Raw genomic sequence first — 13,533 nt, 5'->3', positions numbered from 1 at the left:
ATTGCACTATTAGCTTCACAAACTTCAACAGGCAAATGCTGTGTACTCGATTTCAGTTTTAGTCCATATCGTATAATGCATTTTCATTTGGGAATTTGGGCAATCAAGGTATAGAAGCCAGACCCCTTTGCTGCTGACTAGTTCACAACTAGTCACCCCATGCATTGTAGAACTGAATAATGTGTTTTTATAAACGATGAAAGATTAGTAGATTATGTGAGACAAGCTAATTTAATTACTCTGCATAGGTCATTCATTTTGGAGTCAAGCAGTTGGGTGTCTCTAGTGGGGATACACATACCCCAGATGTGCGTAAGTCCCATGCAGCGGGGAGTAAGTAAGATGAACTCAAGTCAGGATAAGGTCCAAAACTATCAGGTTTGTTTATATATGTCAAAATAAATGCATGTTTACTCACTCACAGGACTTACAAAAATTATCCAATTATATAATTATATTTTTTCCTGAAGTCCAAAAAAACTATAGGATTGCTGATAAGTATGTTCATGCTATGCATGTGAAGTGAAATTGGTAACATTTTCACGAGAGACTATTGACAAATAAATGTCAGGAAGACTTTGTATAATTAGTACAATTATTGCTATGTTTTGAATCCCTTTGCTAAATCCCTCTTTGTTCCTTTGTCCCATTCATTTTTCTGGGTTTGATTTCAGTGAACGGAGGCTGGTCATTATGGACAGAATGGTCTCCCTGCAATGTGCCCTGTGGAAGGGGAGTCCAGAAGCGCTCACGCACTTGCACCAACCCTGCACCACTTAACGGGGGCTCTTTCTGTGAGGGCATGTCCATGCAGAAAATCACCTGCAGTGCGCTCTGTCCAGGTGAGCTTGCCTAACCCCCCTGATCATACAGGTGACTGAGGTAGCATGCCACCACATCAACGTTGGTTAGAATAAAATATAATATCAGCTATTATCCTTGTTGTGTCAGTTTGAGCTAGTTGATGTACAGCACCACTAAACTGGTCTGCACTTTATATCCATATCAGTCCATTTCAAACTCGTCTGTGCATATCTTTATTAAAGCTTTATTTAGACCCATGTAACTTACATAAAATTCCTACAATACATCACTTTCACACTTTCTAGAATCATGAAAAAAATGTATAATGTAACAAAAACACAACTTCAATTCAGTTCAGCTTTCTTCACTATGTTCATCCTGGCTTGGGTAACTTTGAAGCAATGAAAACAAATATGTTAAAATATATTCCACACATTAATATACAAATAAATCAATGTATGGAATGCGGTTTGGCAAAAATAAGAATAGGAAATGGATTAAGATTGCCTGAGAGAGAAAAAAATCATTTTTTTGTCTGGAACAAAAGGTAGAATGACATGGATTGCTTTCATTGTCTCTTTTAGGGACTATGGTGTTTCAGTTAAAACATACTTGAATTTTAAAAAACATTTTAAAAAACATTGCATACATTGTCCCCCATGTATTCAGTACTACCAATCTGCAGTTAACTGTGGAACCAGCACAAGACAAAATGGGAATTTTTGATGAGTCATATCAACAGCTTTGGAAGAAAGGGGAATTGTAATGAAACTGTCTGAAACAGCTATGGACTTATTTTTGTGTAGAAGCACTATTCATTGCTTTAATGAAAAGCTCAAACAAGGTGTACTATCAGTTTAAATGACCATTGCCCATATCACATTGTGATTGTGATGTGTTAGAAATGATTCTTCAATAAACTGGAATGAATGTGTATTCAGACTGTTTCCTGAAGGTTATTTTGGAGAGTTACTGTAATTTATTTTTATGCATAATAGTTTCTACATAAAAATGCATTCACTGTCACAGAACAAATGGTTATTGTTCCTGCACCTCTACCACATATTTAGTTAAAAAATCTTTCGGTCCCATATACTAGTGCTGCCCATGCAAACAAAGACAGAAGTATAATTTCTTTACACTTCAGATTTCCATTAACTGCCTGAATTTTTCTGGCACAAGATACTTTCCTCATTCTTAGGAGGACCAAAATGAAAATGTGATGCAGAGAATTTCTGTGGAATTTAGTTATTCTATGTCAGTGGATTGATGACTATGTCTGAAATCTTTGGGGTTTACTGTTAAGTTGTCTGTTCTTGTTGGGGTAATGGGCCTTACATGGTTTGTAAATGCATTAAATAATACCCATTTCTTTCAGGATCAGAAATCGAATGCTGCACCCCTTGGTAAAAATCTGCTGTTTAAATGTGACTTTACACCAAAAGGTTTTGGCTGTGCAGTCAGTCAATCTTAGGAAAAGCACTTGTCATAGAGGGAAAAAATATTTTGTGAAAGCAATGCATGGACAGAGACATAATCTACACCCTCAAGCCACTTTCTGGACTTCTCTGTATTGGCCTCAATGTGTAAACACATCATTTGCATTTATATTAGGAGGCAGGAACCTTTAAGAAGCTGTGGAGACATTATTTCGCTGGCTCAATTGAACAAACCAAAATAAATATTTTTTCTAAGCCTGCACAGAATTTAGGTCTTATTTCCTGGCAGAAAAGACAGGAAGTAGCCCAACAGCACTCTGTTAGAGTTGTGGGTTCATCCCTTTAGGGTACAGTACCCCAGGTTCTAATGTAAGAAGGAAGAAAGTGACAGCAAGCTGTCTTTGCCATTGGGGATGGAAGCCCTTCTAAATGAAGGGCTTTTTGTGTCAAAGAAAAAAAAACAGTACAATGCCAGCATACACTCGGCGGTCTGGATGTGGATAGCAGTAGTGGACCTTCACTGATGCCATGTTTCTGCAGTGGACGGTGGCTGGGAGGAATGGAGCGAGTGGACGGCGTGCGGCGCAGAGTGTGAACGACAGCGCAGGAGAGAGTGCAATGCGCCGCCACCTAAACATGGAGGGAGAGTGTGTGAGGGGGCTCTACAGGACACCGAGAACTGCACTGGGGAGCTGTGCACCCAGAGTGAGTCCCCATGCGTTTAAATCTCCCTTCATCGCGAGCCACACCTTCATCATCATTGTCATAACCATTGTCAGCCAAAAATTCCATTGTGAACAAAAACACAAGACAAAATCCTAGAGTGGTGCAGGCAAATGCACACACGTCATTGGATGAAGCAGAAGTATGAATGGGCAGCAATCCATGTCAGCTGAACCATAAAACAGCCACTTGGAATTTCAATCCCAGTAGTCAGAGTAATTGCTGTTCCCCCTTTCATGTTTTCTAGGTGCCCTATTTGACAGTCCCAGAGTCTCTCCTAAAAGGAGAAAATCCAAACCAATCCATTTCCAGGCAATTCAGTCTTTGTATGCAGGACTGATGATTATGGTATAAATCACTATCACAAATGTGCCTGGCTTAAAGTATCCCCACATGCATTGACAGAATTCTTCTTAGCCACATGGGGTGTAACCTCTCACTCTATGTTTCTGTTTTTGCAGATCGAAAGCTGATATATGACGTAAAACCTCAAAGTGAGTCAACCAATTTGTTTTGTATTTGTCACATCCCCTTCAACCCGTAAAAAATAATTACTGTTGTAAAAGCCATTTGCCCACATTTTTAATACACTGTCACTACAGAGAGCACAATGTTCAAAACAGCCTGACAGGTGCCTTTTCCTGATGGTTCCTTAGGAAAAATGTCTAAAGGCTAATTACCCCTTAAAACTTAACTACCCTTGCTTCTGTCTTCATAGCCTTGTGTATTTGGTCTATGCATTTGCTGAAGTCAAGTCTTTATCTTGATTTTACAGAACTAGTGGTCTTCTGCTCAGAGAAGATTCCTTCCACACACAAACGCACACTCTCATATAAAAATATATACATTTATTTTTGGAAATCTACCTAAGGCAGGCATATGTGGTTACCATTGTACAACCAAGGACTGTTTTCTGGGCAGCATTCAGTTTCATTAGAACTATTTGCCAAAATTTCAGTACAAAAAAACTATCACAATGCTAACTGTGCTGTTATCATGAACTATGCAGCCTGGCTGAGCTGTTTTGGAAATGTAAAATTTGTATGAACAGGACTGAATTAACTGCCAGTAAAACTGCATGTAATCTCCTTTTATTACATTTTTACTGTGATGCGAACACCTCAGTCAGGAAGAGAGAAATGCAAACCTCTAAATGTGTTCATTTGAGACACTGTCATAAAATCCTCCAAAATTACTTATGGGTCCCTCTAAAATCGTCAGGAACAAATATTTGTCCTAAAGTTCATCAAACTCATTTCCATTGGTCAATATTCATTATCATTACTGGATTAAATTAATTTGGATTCTGGTAGGATTGTGTTGTATTTTATAGTCTGGGGTGCAAAAGACTTATTTCTTTTCAAAGAGAGTTGGAGAGAATTCTCAGTTGTGGCATTTTTATTTACAGCAAATGCCTTGCAAGACCATGTGTTGTTTCACATGAGATTTTAAGAATGAATGTTCAGGATAATTTAAGTAATGATTTGTTGTTGCTGTATATTACCCATGAATTGTGCACACCTTTCAGTTCTTTTCCTTAAAACATATTATGTGATGTTCAGGTGCTAAGCTGGAGTACAAACATATTTATTTACAGGAACTTAATTGGCAACCACCACTCTTCTGAATGAAATTGCAAAACACACTCAACACACTGCAACCAGAGTACCCTGAACATGCAATCTCCACGCAGAATGCCCTGGCCAGGATTTTAACCAAGGACCTACCTACTATGAGGCAACAGCGCTACCCATAGCACAACCGTGTTCGCTCACATGTTTGCTTACACCTTAATGGGAGGGATATTCAAATCACCAACTTCACCTGTTCATGCCATTGTTCATTCTGCCATGCTGCTGCTGCTAGTCTTGCTCGACTTGCTCTGCTTACTCCTGCCTTTCAGAAGGTTTGTGTGCCCCCACCACCACCCCAGCATTCACCAGTGGTCTCTGCTTTTCATCGCCATGGTGGGGGGGGGGGGTTTGTAGTGGTCACTCCCTGCTATCATTTTGATTGGCTTATAAACAGGGAGCAGGGCTTTGATGCAAAGCAGAGCATTGATGCAAAAGTTGCATTCATATTAAACATCAATAATTATTTCTGAATTCAAATTGTGAGTCGTCTGATTGAAGTAAGACAAAAAGACAATGAGGTGAGACAGTTTGACTCATTTCAAGATTTGTCAATGGGGTAAGACAATTTGACTGTCAAGCAAAAAGTAACTTAAAACGGTTAAAAACTTTAAATTCTCATTACAAGATTAAAACATTTGCTTAGACAGATCTTTTTGCAGTGCATTTTTTTAGAACAAAATGTCACATTTCATAGTGCAATTAGACAGTAGCAAACATAAGCAATACTGAGAAAAAAATCAAAGCAGACTACATTGAAATATGGCTCCAAATTTATCCTGTAACGTTTGTTTTGGTTTGATTGAATTGCATATGTCCTTAAAGAGTTTATGTGAATTTTATTAAGTCCTACTATCTACTAAATTCCGTAATGAATGGAATCACTTCCTCACAGCTCATAAAGTACAAAGACTGTAAGCTTCATGAACTTGGTCTGTGATACTTGGACCTATCTGGAGCCTGAACAGAGTGGTTCTATTTTCAGAGGAGGAAATAAATTGCTGAAGTTGTTGGCTTAGTTCTGCCATAAATCCTTGACCCGAGGATTATGAAAAGCATCTTTTCTGGAGGCATTCCAGGAAAATGCTTCTTTAATACTCAGAGGAAGAAATTGGGAACGGATATTGAGGCCCTATGATTCAACTTGCTTGTGTAGCTGTATTGATCTCAGCCTCAAAGCATGAAGTCTCTCAGACTTGCATCTTGCTGAAGTCTCAGTTACAGTTTGCTTCAGATTCTCAAAGCTCTTATTTAAACATGCTGCCTGTCCTTTGTACATAATAGACTATTTTCTGTTTTTTGTCTTGTAGGTATGGACAGCACCAGTGATGTGGCCCTGTACTCTGGGCTGGCTGCTGGGATCATTGCCATGGCTGTCCTCATTGTGGCTGTCATGCTGTACAGGAAGAACCAGAGTGAGTACGGGGTGGACGTCATTGATTCCTCCACACTCACAGGGGGATTCCAGTCTTTCAGCTTCAAGGCAGCCAGGCAAGGTGAGCACAGGGGTCCGTGGGGAAATGTGGTGGAGCTTGACTTAGGCCCAGTATATTATTGAAGCCCAACACTCAATGAACCAGCTAGAAGTTTTCTCCTGCTAAAATCATGGGAAATATGAACCAACCTAATCAATTTATCTATAATATTCCTGAGGTAATGCATCCCCAAAAGTTTGTAACAAACAGCAATGTGAACTGCCATGAAAGAAAGGAAATTACTGAACATTTTAACCAATGAGCATAGGACAGGCATCTCATTATTTTCTTTTATAAGACTGGGAGGACAGTTGGAACCAAAAGAATATCATACAGTACATGGCGTTACAAATGACAACACGTCTAGCTTTTGCTCTGAACATTATTTATTTATGTATTTATTTATTTATCTGAGGACCTTCAGTACCACTGCAATTTATGAGTAAAGGGTAACTAATTATTGGCAGTAGATGCTGGTAAACAACAAGGCATGGAACTGACCAATATATTATTAAAGGTAATTATCTTGAAAGCATTTGCTCTTGTTTCACATAACTGACAAATGCGTCAGTTTAAAAAAGGCTTTCCTAGAATCTGATTGATTTGCTTTCACTGTATTACATTTAATAGCATGGCCTTCATAGAATAATCTTAGTCATAGCTAACATTTTAAAAAGCAGTTCTTCAAACTGTGATCTTGTTAGTCTGAATATATATATATATATATATTCTTTTAAACTTCCTGGTCTTTTAAACTTCCTGGTAAGGCAAGTAAGGGCTGCGTGTTGTTAATAACGCAGTGCGTGTCAAATCAAAGAAACAAAATATAAACAAAACGTGTATTATAATGTATTATAACTCAAAAAACATCAAAGGTATCAAATGTCGGTAAAGTAGCAAGTCATGGTCGGACAAAAGTCCTTGCAAAACGTGTCAAGTGCATCTTGGAAATTGTGGGAGGTGATGATTTACTTTTGTTTTTAGTGCATTTGTACTTCTTCTGTTTTGTCTTTGTGATTGTTCTGGGTCCTGGGAATCCAATCTTTACTGACAGGCACAGTGAGTATCACTGGTACATGAGGACTAAGGCAGAACCTGAACTAAGGCAGTATTGGACACTTGGCTCCACTGCCGATTTAGCCCATGTCTGGAGCTGCAGGACTGTGCTCTTTACTTACAGCAAGGGTATGAGAATCCATCTTGTCCTAATGACCACTTCTTTTAAAGAAGCACCCCTTGTCCTCCAAGTGAGCCTTGCTTAAAGAAAAGAACAAGCTCCCTTAAACCACTGCCCTTTTGCTAGGATGGGCTACTGGGAAACTGCTCACTGAATCAATCAGTGGGAGACATAAGAATGACCAGGGCTGCTTTTTCCAGTAACTATATCTGCAACATTATTTGTATGAAGTGCACGTTCATACAAATAAGGAACACATGATATTTAACTGAGAGATGCCATATCCTTTGTGATTTTTTCTTTGCATACTCTGTTCTCCATCTGCGATCTTGTTTGATGTGTTTACTATAGCTCTACAGGCTACCTCAGAGCAATGTACTTTCTGATTGTATTTATCATGGCATACATAAATCAGAAGGAACTTCCGTATTCAATTTGTCAAGGTCCAAATAAACATTCAAACTGTATTTTTCAATAAAAGTTAAGATAAATGAAATTGAATATGTGACCAAGAAGCATGAGTGTGGGTTTGAATAGGAGTGTTAACCAAGGGACATGTTCGATGAATGATGGTGACATGCTGATCTTTATCAGCATAATGCTGGACAATCATGTGGAGACCAGATAGATGGACAGATGTGCACAGTTTGCGCTTATATTTATAATGCAATAGGCAATTTTGTCCCTGAAAGGGATGTGCAGTTCATTCATTCTTTTTCCTGTTCCTGTGAGGATGACAACTGATATTTTCCTCTCTCACCCTAGGAAACCCTCTGCTGATCAGCTCTTCCATGGCACCTGATCTGTCGGTGGGCCGTGCCTACAGCAGCCCTATCTGTTTCCAGGACTCCATGGACAAGGAGCTGATAAGCGAGTCCTCTCTCTTCGACCCCTTGCCAGACATCAAGGTCAAAGTTCCAAGCTCCTTCATGGTGTCGCTAGGAGTAGCAGATCGGGCGGAGTACCACGCAAAAGCCGTCCCCGAGACTCTCCCTAGGGGACTTTGCCATGGAAACTATAGCATCACAGAGAATCATGAGAAGAGCCTTCTTACTACCAACCTATTGAACAAACCCTCCAAGGCTCCGGTAAAGGCGTTTGGCGTGTTTGGCCATGCAGGTGGACGACTTGCGGTCCCAAACACAGGTGAGTTTCACACAAAAAAGAAGGTGCTGTGCATGAGATCAATAGTGTTTGAATGTAACATTCTCAGTATTTTGTGTAGAAGGGTGACATGCATTACACCTACCAACACAGTAAATGTTTCCCTTTGTGACTCCCTTTCTACTTTGTGTATAGAGAGTCCGCAGACTCCCACAGGATTCCTTTTATATCAATCTTTCATTGTCAGCCTTTTTCATACATGCTTTTCTGCAATATATGGACACAGACAAGTGCTTGAACTTCATGCCATTTTGGCATATACTGCTTTTCTGGCACAGAGTGCCGTACTTTAGTCTGGCATTTAAAAGAAACAAATCAGATACTGTAGAAAGACTTCTAACACCACTCAGTGCTTTCATACTAACAGTGGTAGAAAAACATAATTTCTGGCAAGAGCAGTGAAAGAAATCTGCTTTTGTGTCGTCTCTAGCTCTTAACCTTGCACTCTTTAGTGGCCTTCTGATGTGAATCCCAGAGATCTAAAACAATTCTGTAGTCAGCTTTGCAAAGACAATCTCTGCTGTTGCTGTGGATAGTCAATCAGCACCAGCGCCACAAAAACTGATATATTGTTACAGGTGGTGTCCAGAATTCATATCATCATATGAAAATGCTGCAGTATTAAGGTACACAGTTTTAATAGTAACAACGCTGGTAAATTATTATGTTTGTTGTTCTACCAACTGTTCATAATGGCTGTGGGGGGTGTGGGATGGTGCCAGTGGTACAGTACAATGATTTTGCACCGTACCAAATTTGCTTTTAAACATTTATTTTGTTGTTGCTTGGCAAAATGAGCAGGATGATAAACTTGCAAGTGTGTATTATGATTCATCACCAAAGGTCAGAGGTCCTAATTTAAATATTTTGGTTATCCTTTATAATGCATTATAAAGCCAAAGTACTGCCACACTGGAGTTTTGGCAATCTCGGAACCCATTAGTCAAATTAGAATTAAAATTATGATTTAGCCTCTGGAGGTGAAGCGATAGTCTCACGAAGTACCCCCTCAACAACAGTGGATGTCAGCATACCATAACCACCCGAGGAGCAGAAGTCCTGCCATGTTTATAGACTTCAAACAAGAATGCGGGAAAAGCGGAATGAATGCAAATAAACCCACTCCGGATCTATGCTTATGGATTTCTGCACTCCAGAAATGGTGAACTAATGGTTGGGACAGTATTGATATACTGTATACGGTACCTTTATATACCACAGAATACTGCTTTACCAGATAATGCCCTAAAGCTATTAAAAGATCTTGTGGATGAATGGCTGTGTGTGCAGTAAAATCTATCATTCCCATAAAGGATCTGAAATGTATATGGTTTGTGGCTTACTTGGATGGTTTTGTCATGATCACACTTGGATTCATAGGATGAGCCTCCACGTCTTTGGTGCAGAAGCACAAGCCAGGACTACTGTGTGTGACAACCCAGAATATTATGTTCTGTCAAACTTTTCTTAGAATCGCAGTTGGCAGGAAAGGAAGGAAAGAGCAGCAAGATGTGATTAGATATGCCACTCATCTCCCAAAAGCACCAGCGAAGTCACTTTTGCATGGTGACACATGCACATACAGACATACATATGTGCACTTACAAATACACACACTTGCATGCATATGTACATGCATGCACATGTGCACATTCACACAAATCCACCCCCACCATGTTTCCGTCTGGTACCTCTCTGGGCTGGCAGACTAGACTGGCGCACTGGAAGATAATGTTTTGGGACACTGTCAGTACGAAAGTGAAGATTCACGCTGCTCTCTCTGTCACCTGCTGTAACAGCCCTGACAGGTAGAATGTGTTTTCTGTTATTGTCGCTACTTTTGTTTTGTTTTTGTGTGAAATATAACTGTTTGACTGGCTCATTGGAGGGGAAAGAAAGCATGAATCCTCTCAGTGTATGCTCCAATGGAAACACAGTGAGCAGAACTTTCCCTGATGCTCTCATCTCCCCATTGCCTCTCTTCTTGATGGGCAAGTTCATATTGAGGTTGCAGGCAGGCTGTTTATGCCTTTATTACATATGTCATGTGTCATGTACCTGCAACCATCATGTTTCCTTTTTCCTTATTAAGATAGTTTGTGCAAGAAAATGATAACTAGTCTTTATACCGAAAAGCTGCCGAGAATTGCTTGTAATAACGTAATATAAATTGCTCTGGCATTCTTTAGTTATTTGTTTGCCATAATTTCAGCATTTTTACAACAGTAGCCGTGTTCTAAATGTTGTATGTCTGCGATAACAGATGCTGCTCATGCTCTCAACCCAGGTAGCCTGTGTCTTTCCACAGGAGTCAGCCTGCTGGTACCACATGGGGCAATCAATGAGGACACAACATGGGAGATGTACATGCTCATCAATCAGGATGACTGCAGGTGAGTATAGAGGTAGCACAGCAAGGGTATATATTCTCTTTCTGTCTCTCTGAACCTGTACCAATGTGTAATTATCTGCAGTAGTACTTTTATTTTATTTTAATAAATATTCAACTCCACTGAAAATTATAATTAAAAAAGTGGAAAATCTGCAATTTAATTGTTCAAATAAAGATGCAGTAATGTAATTAAGTGAATAAAGCATTAGGTTGAAGGAGAGTACTATATGTCTTAATGTTGTGGTTTGTGTAAGAATGTCTTTGCACTTAAAATGCAGTCAATTATTTAAATTATTCAATTATTTAAATGCTGAAAACCTTTTGAAAACGAATGGACTGCATCTATAGTTACAACCAACTGCAGGATTTAAGAGTGTGAATATGTTCCAGCATCACAAACATTGCTTCAGAAAAATGAAATGCATCATCACATTGCTCAGCATTGCTATTGATGGCTGTTTAACAAAAGATGTGTGATAACATGTATGTGTGAAAGGAAACCTTCTCATGATCAATTATCTTTTTAGTTGAAGAATTTGTATGTGAAAAGTTTGTATTGATTGCTATCGTTATTTCTCTCTTATTAAACTGAAGTGTAATACTGAATTTGTGTTATTTGTAAAAACATAAAATATAGGCTATTGAATGATTAATTTATTTGAAGCGCAATGACCAACATTCATTGATACACACCTATTACAAACTGTATGACAGTCTGTTACAGAGTAGATCTCTTATGAATAGAGTATCCCAATGACACCTACTGTATTGCCTTTCTGCTTGAGACTATTTTAAATACGTCAATGTATGTTATATAGAGTACTGTTGCAATGGCCATGGGACATCTGGCTGATTTATTGAGTTTATTTAATAAATTAAAATACAATACAAAGATATGCATTAAAAGCTATCCTTAATTCCCTGATTCCCCAATTTTTCAACTGTTTCTTGAAACTGTTCAAAGCATGAGCAGATTTAATTTGCTTTGAGATTTTTTGGCTGCTTCACATAAGAATTATTTTAGGTATTAGCCAAAGACGCTTATCTAGAGCAGTTTACAGAGCTTACATTGTTTTACATCCATGTATACAGCTGTATATTTACTGAAGCAATTGAGGTTAAGTACCTCGATCTGAGGTATATCAGCAGTGCATTTCCTGGGAATCGAACCAACAACCGTGTAAGTATTAGCTCAGTTCCCTAACCATCCAGTACCATTCATTTGGATGTGCTTAAGGCACCCAAGAACAGCAGACACAATCCTGAAAGGACTCTTTGTTCAGAGCACTTTTGTTTCCTTCATTCATTTAAAATATCCTGTGAAAATTGCTCTATGGAATTTCTGTAATAATCAAAATGCCTTTGAGCCTTCAAATCAATCAAATCCTTGAGCAAAACCTGTATCAGTCAGCATGCAATCGGACCAAGATTAATCTGGCCAAGATTCACATTCCAGCATAGCAATGACCTGAAGCACATGGCAAAATCTATAGAGTTATGGATTAAAGACAAGACTGTCAGTATTCTGGAATAGCTGAGCTGAAGCCCTCATTGATATTCTGTGGTATGAACTGAAAATTGGTGTCCACCATCACTGTCAGAGATCGGAACTATAATTGATGCCAAAGTTCGATCTACATAGTATTGACTCTGGGTCTAGGAGGCTCAAGGTGAATACTTTCTGAAGGCATTGTGCATACATTGAGGGCGTATTTGTATCTATCATTGCTGTATAACTTTCACAATTGAATGAAATGAAATGAAACTTTTTTCAATATTAGAATGATGACCTCTGAATGTTTGAAATTCATACTATGATTGTGGGAAAAATTGCATGAACTTTAAAAAAATTGTCTATAGGGGCTTAATCGTATGTTGTAATAGAATGCAACACTTATACAAATACTTTTTTTTAAAATACAGTTTTACAGTTGTAAGAAATATGCGCTGTTGAGAACATGCACAGTAGTTATACTATGCCTACCACTGGTGTTAGGATGATTTAGAATAAAGTGGAACCACAAGCATGCATGGTCCTTTTCAGTTTTTTTTTTCATACTATTTGCTATTTGAAGAAATAAAGTGCAGAACAATGGTAATCTTCCTTTCTTCCATAGATACACGTATGTTTATAAAATAATGGGGGTAGTGTTTGACAAGGGCAAACTCCATTTACTGTCACCTGATATCAAATGAAGAAACATTCAGTTGTATACCCTGGATTAAAGAAAAAAAATATATATTAAATAAGAATGAAAAAACATTCAGACGCTTCTCTGGTAGACATAGCTTGAATGCTGTGTGTTGGATAAGTCGTGAAGCTTAAGCAGTTCAGAAATGGACAGTCTGTGCAAAGCTTAATCTCAGTCAGCCTATACCTTTGGACTGCTGTTTTTCCCTGATAGGCATAATACTGTTTACTCCCAGCACCCGTCTATAGTGCTTCTGGGGATGTGAAGCAGAAAGCTGTCAATCATGGTCTATCTTTGACAGCTATAGAGGCTTATGGCGAATTGAATCCATTCTTCTTCCTCAACCAGACCATCTAAATTGGACAGTACTCACTATGGCAGAATAGAAATCAATTTGATACAGTAATTTGGCTTCAGGCCGAAAGAGTTTTACTTACATTTTGGCCAGTAGCCATACCACTTTCTTATACTGTCTTACCAAATGGCTGAAGCTAAGCACAGCTCAGCACGATAGGAATTGCATGGGAGACCTCCAC

The 13,533-nt window shown here is 38.8% G+C and overlaps 1 protein-coding gene across 4 annotated transcripts in view; it reads left to right on the top strand.

Annotated features, from left to right (window-relative positions):
* LOC118213465 (netrin receptor UNC5D-like) overlaps positions 1–13,533 on the top strand; it is a 111,659-nt gene that overhangs the window by 76,319 nt on the left and 21,807 nt on the right. The window contains exons 6-11 of one of the 4 annotated variants that reach the window (XM_035392472.1): positions 675–842; positions 2,784–2,948; positions 3,428–3,460; positions 5,908–6,012; positions 8,015–8,395; positions 10,722–10,806. In XM_035392472.1, the coding sequence (XP_035248363.1) occupies positions 675–842; positions 2,784–2,948; positions 3,428–3,460; positions 5,908–6,012; positions 8,015–8,395; positions 10,722–10,806 (937 nt within the window). Of the gene's footprint in view, positions 1–674; positions 843–2,783; positions 2,949–3,427; positions 3,461–5,907; positions 6,094–8,014; positions 8,396–10,721; positions 10,807–13,533 lie in introns of all 4 variants that reach the window. The other 3 variants (XM_035392470.1, XM_035392473.1, XM_035392471.1) reach the window with 3 other exon arrangements.

The sequence above is a fragment of the Anguilla anguilla genome, chromosome 14, assembly GCF_013347855.1.
Source record: "Anguilla anguilla isolate fAngAng1 chromosome 14, fAngAng1.pri, whole genome shotgun sequence".
In the NCBI taxonomy this organism is placed as follows: Eukaryota; Metazoa; Chordata; class Actinopteri; order Anguilliformes; family Anguillidae; genus Anguilla; species Anguilla anguilla.
The sequence above is the reverse complement of the archived record's forward strand: the minus strand, read 5'-3'. Positions and strand labels throughout refer to the sequence as shown.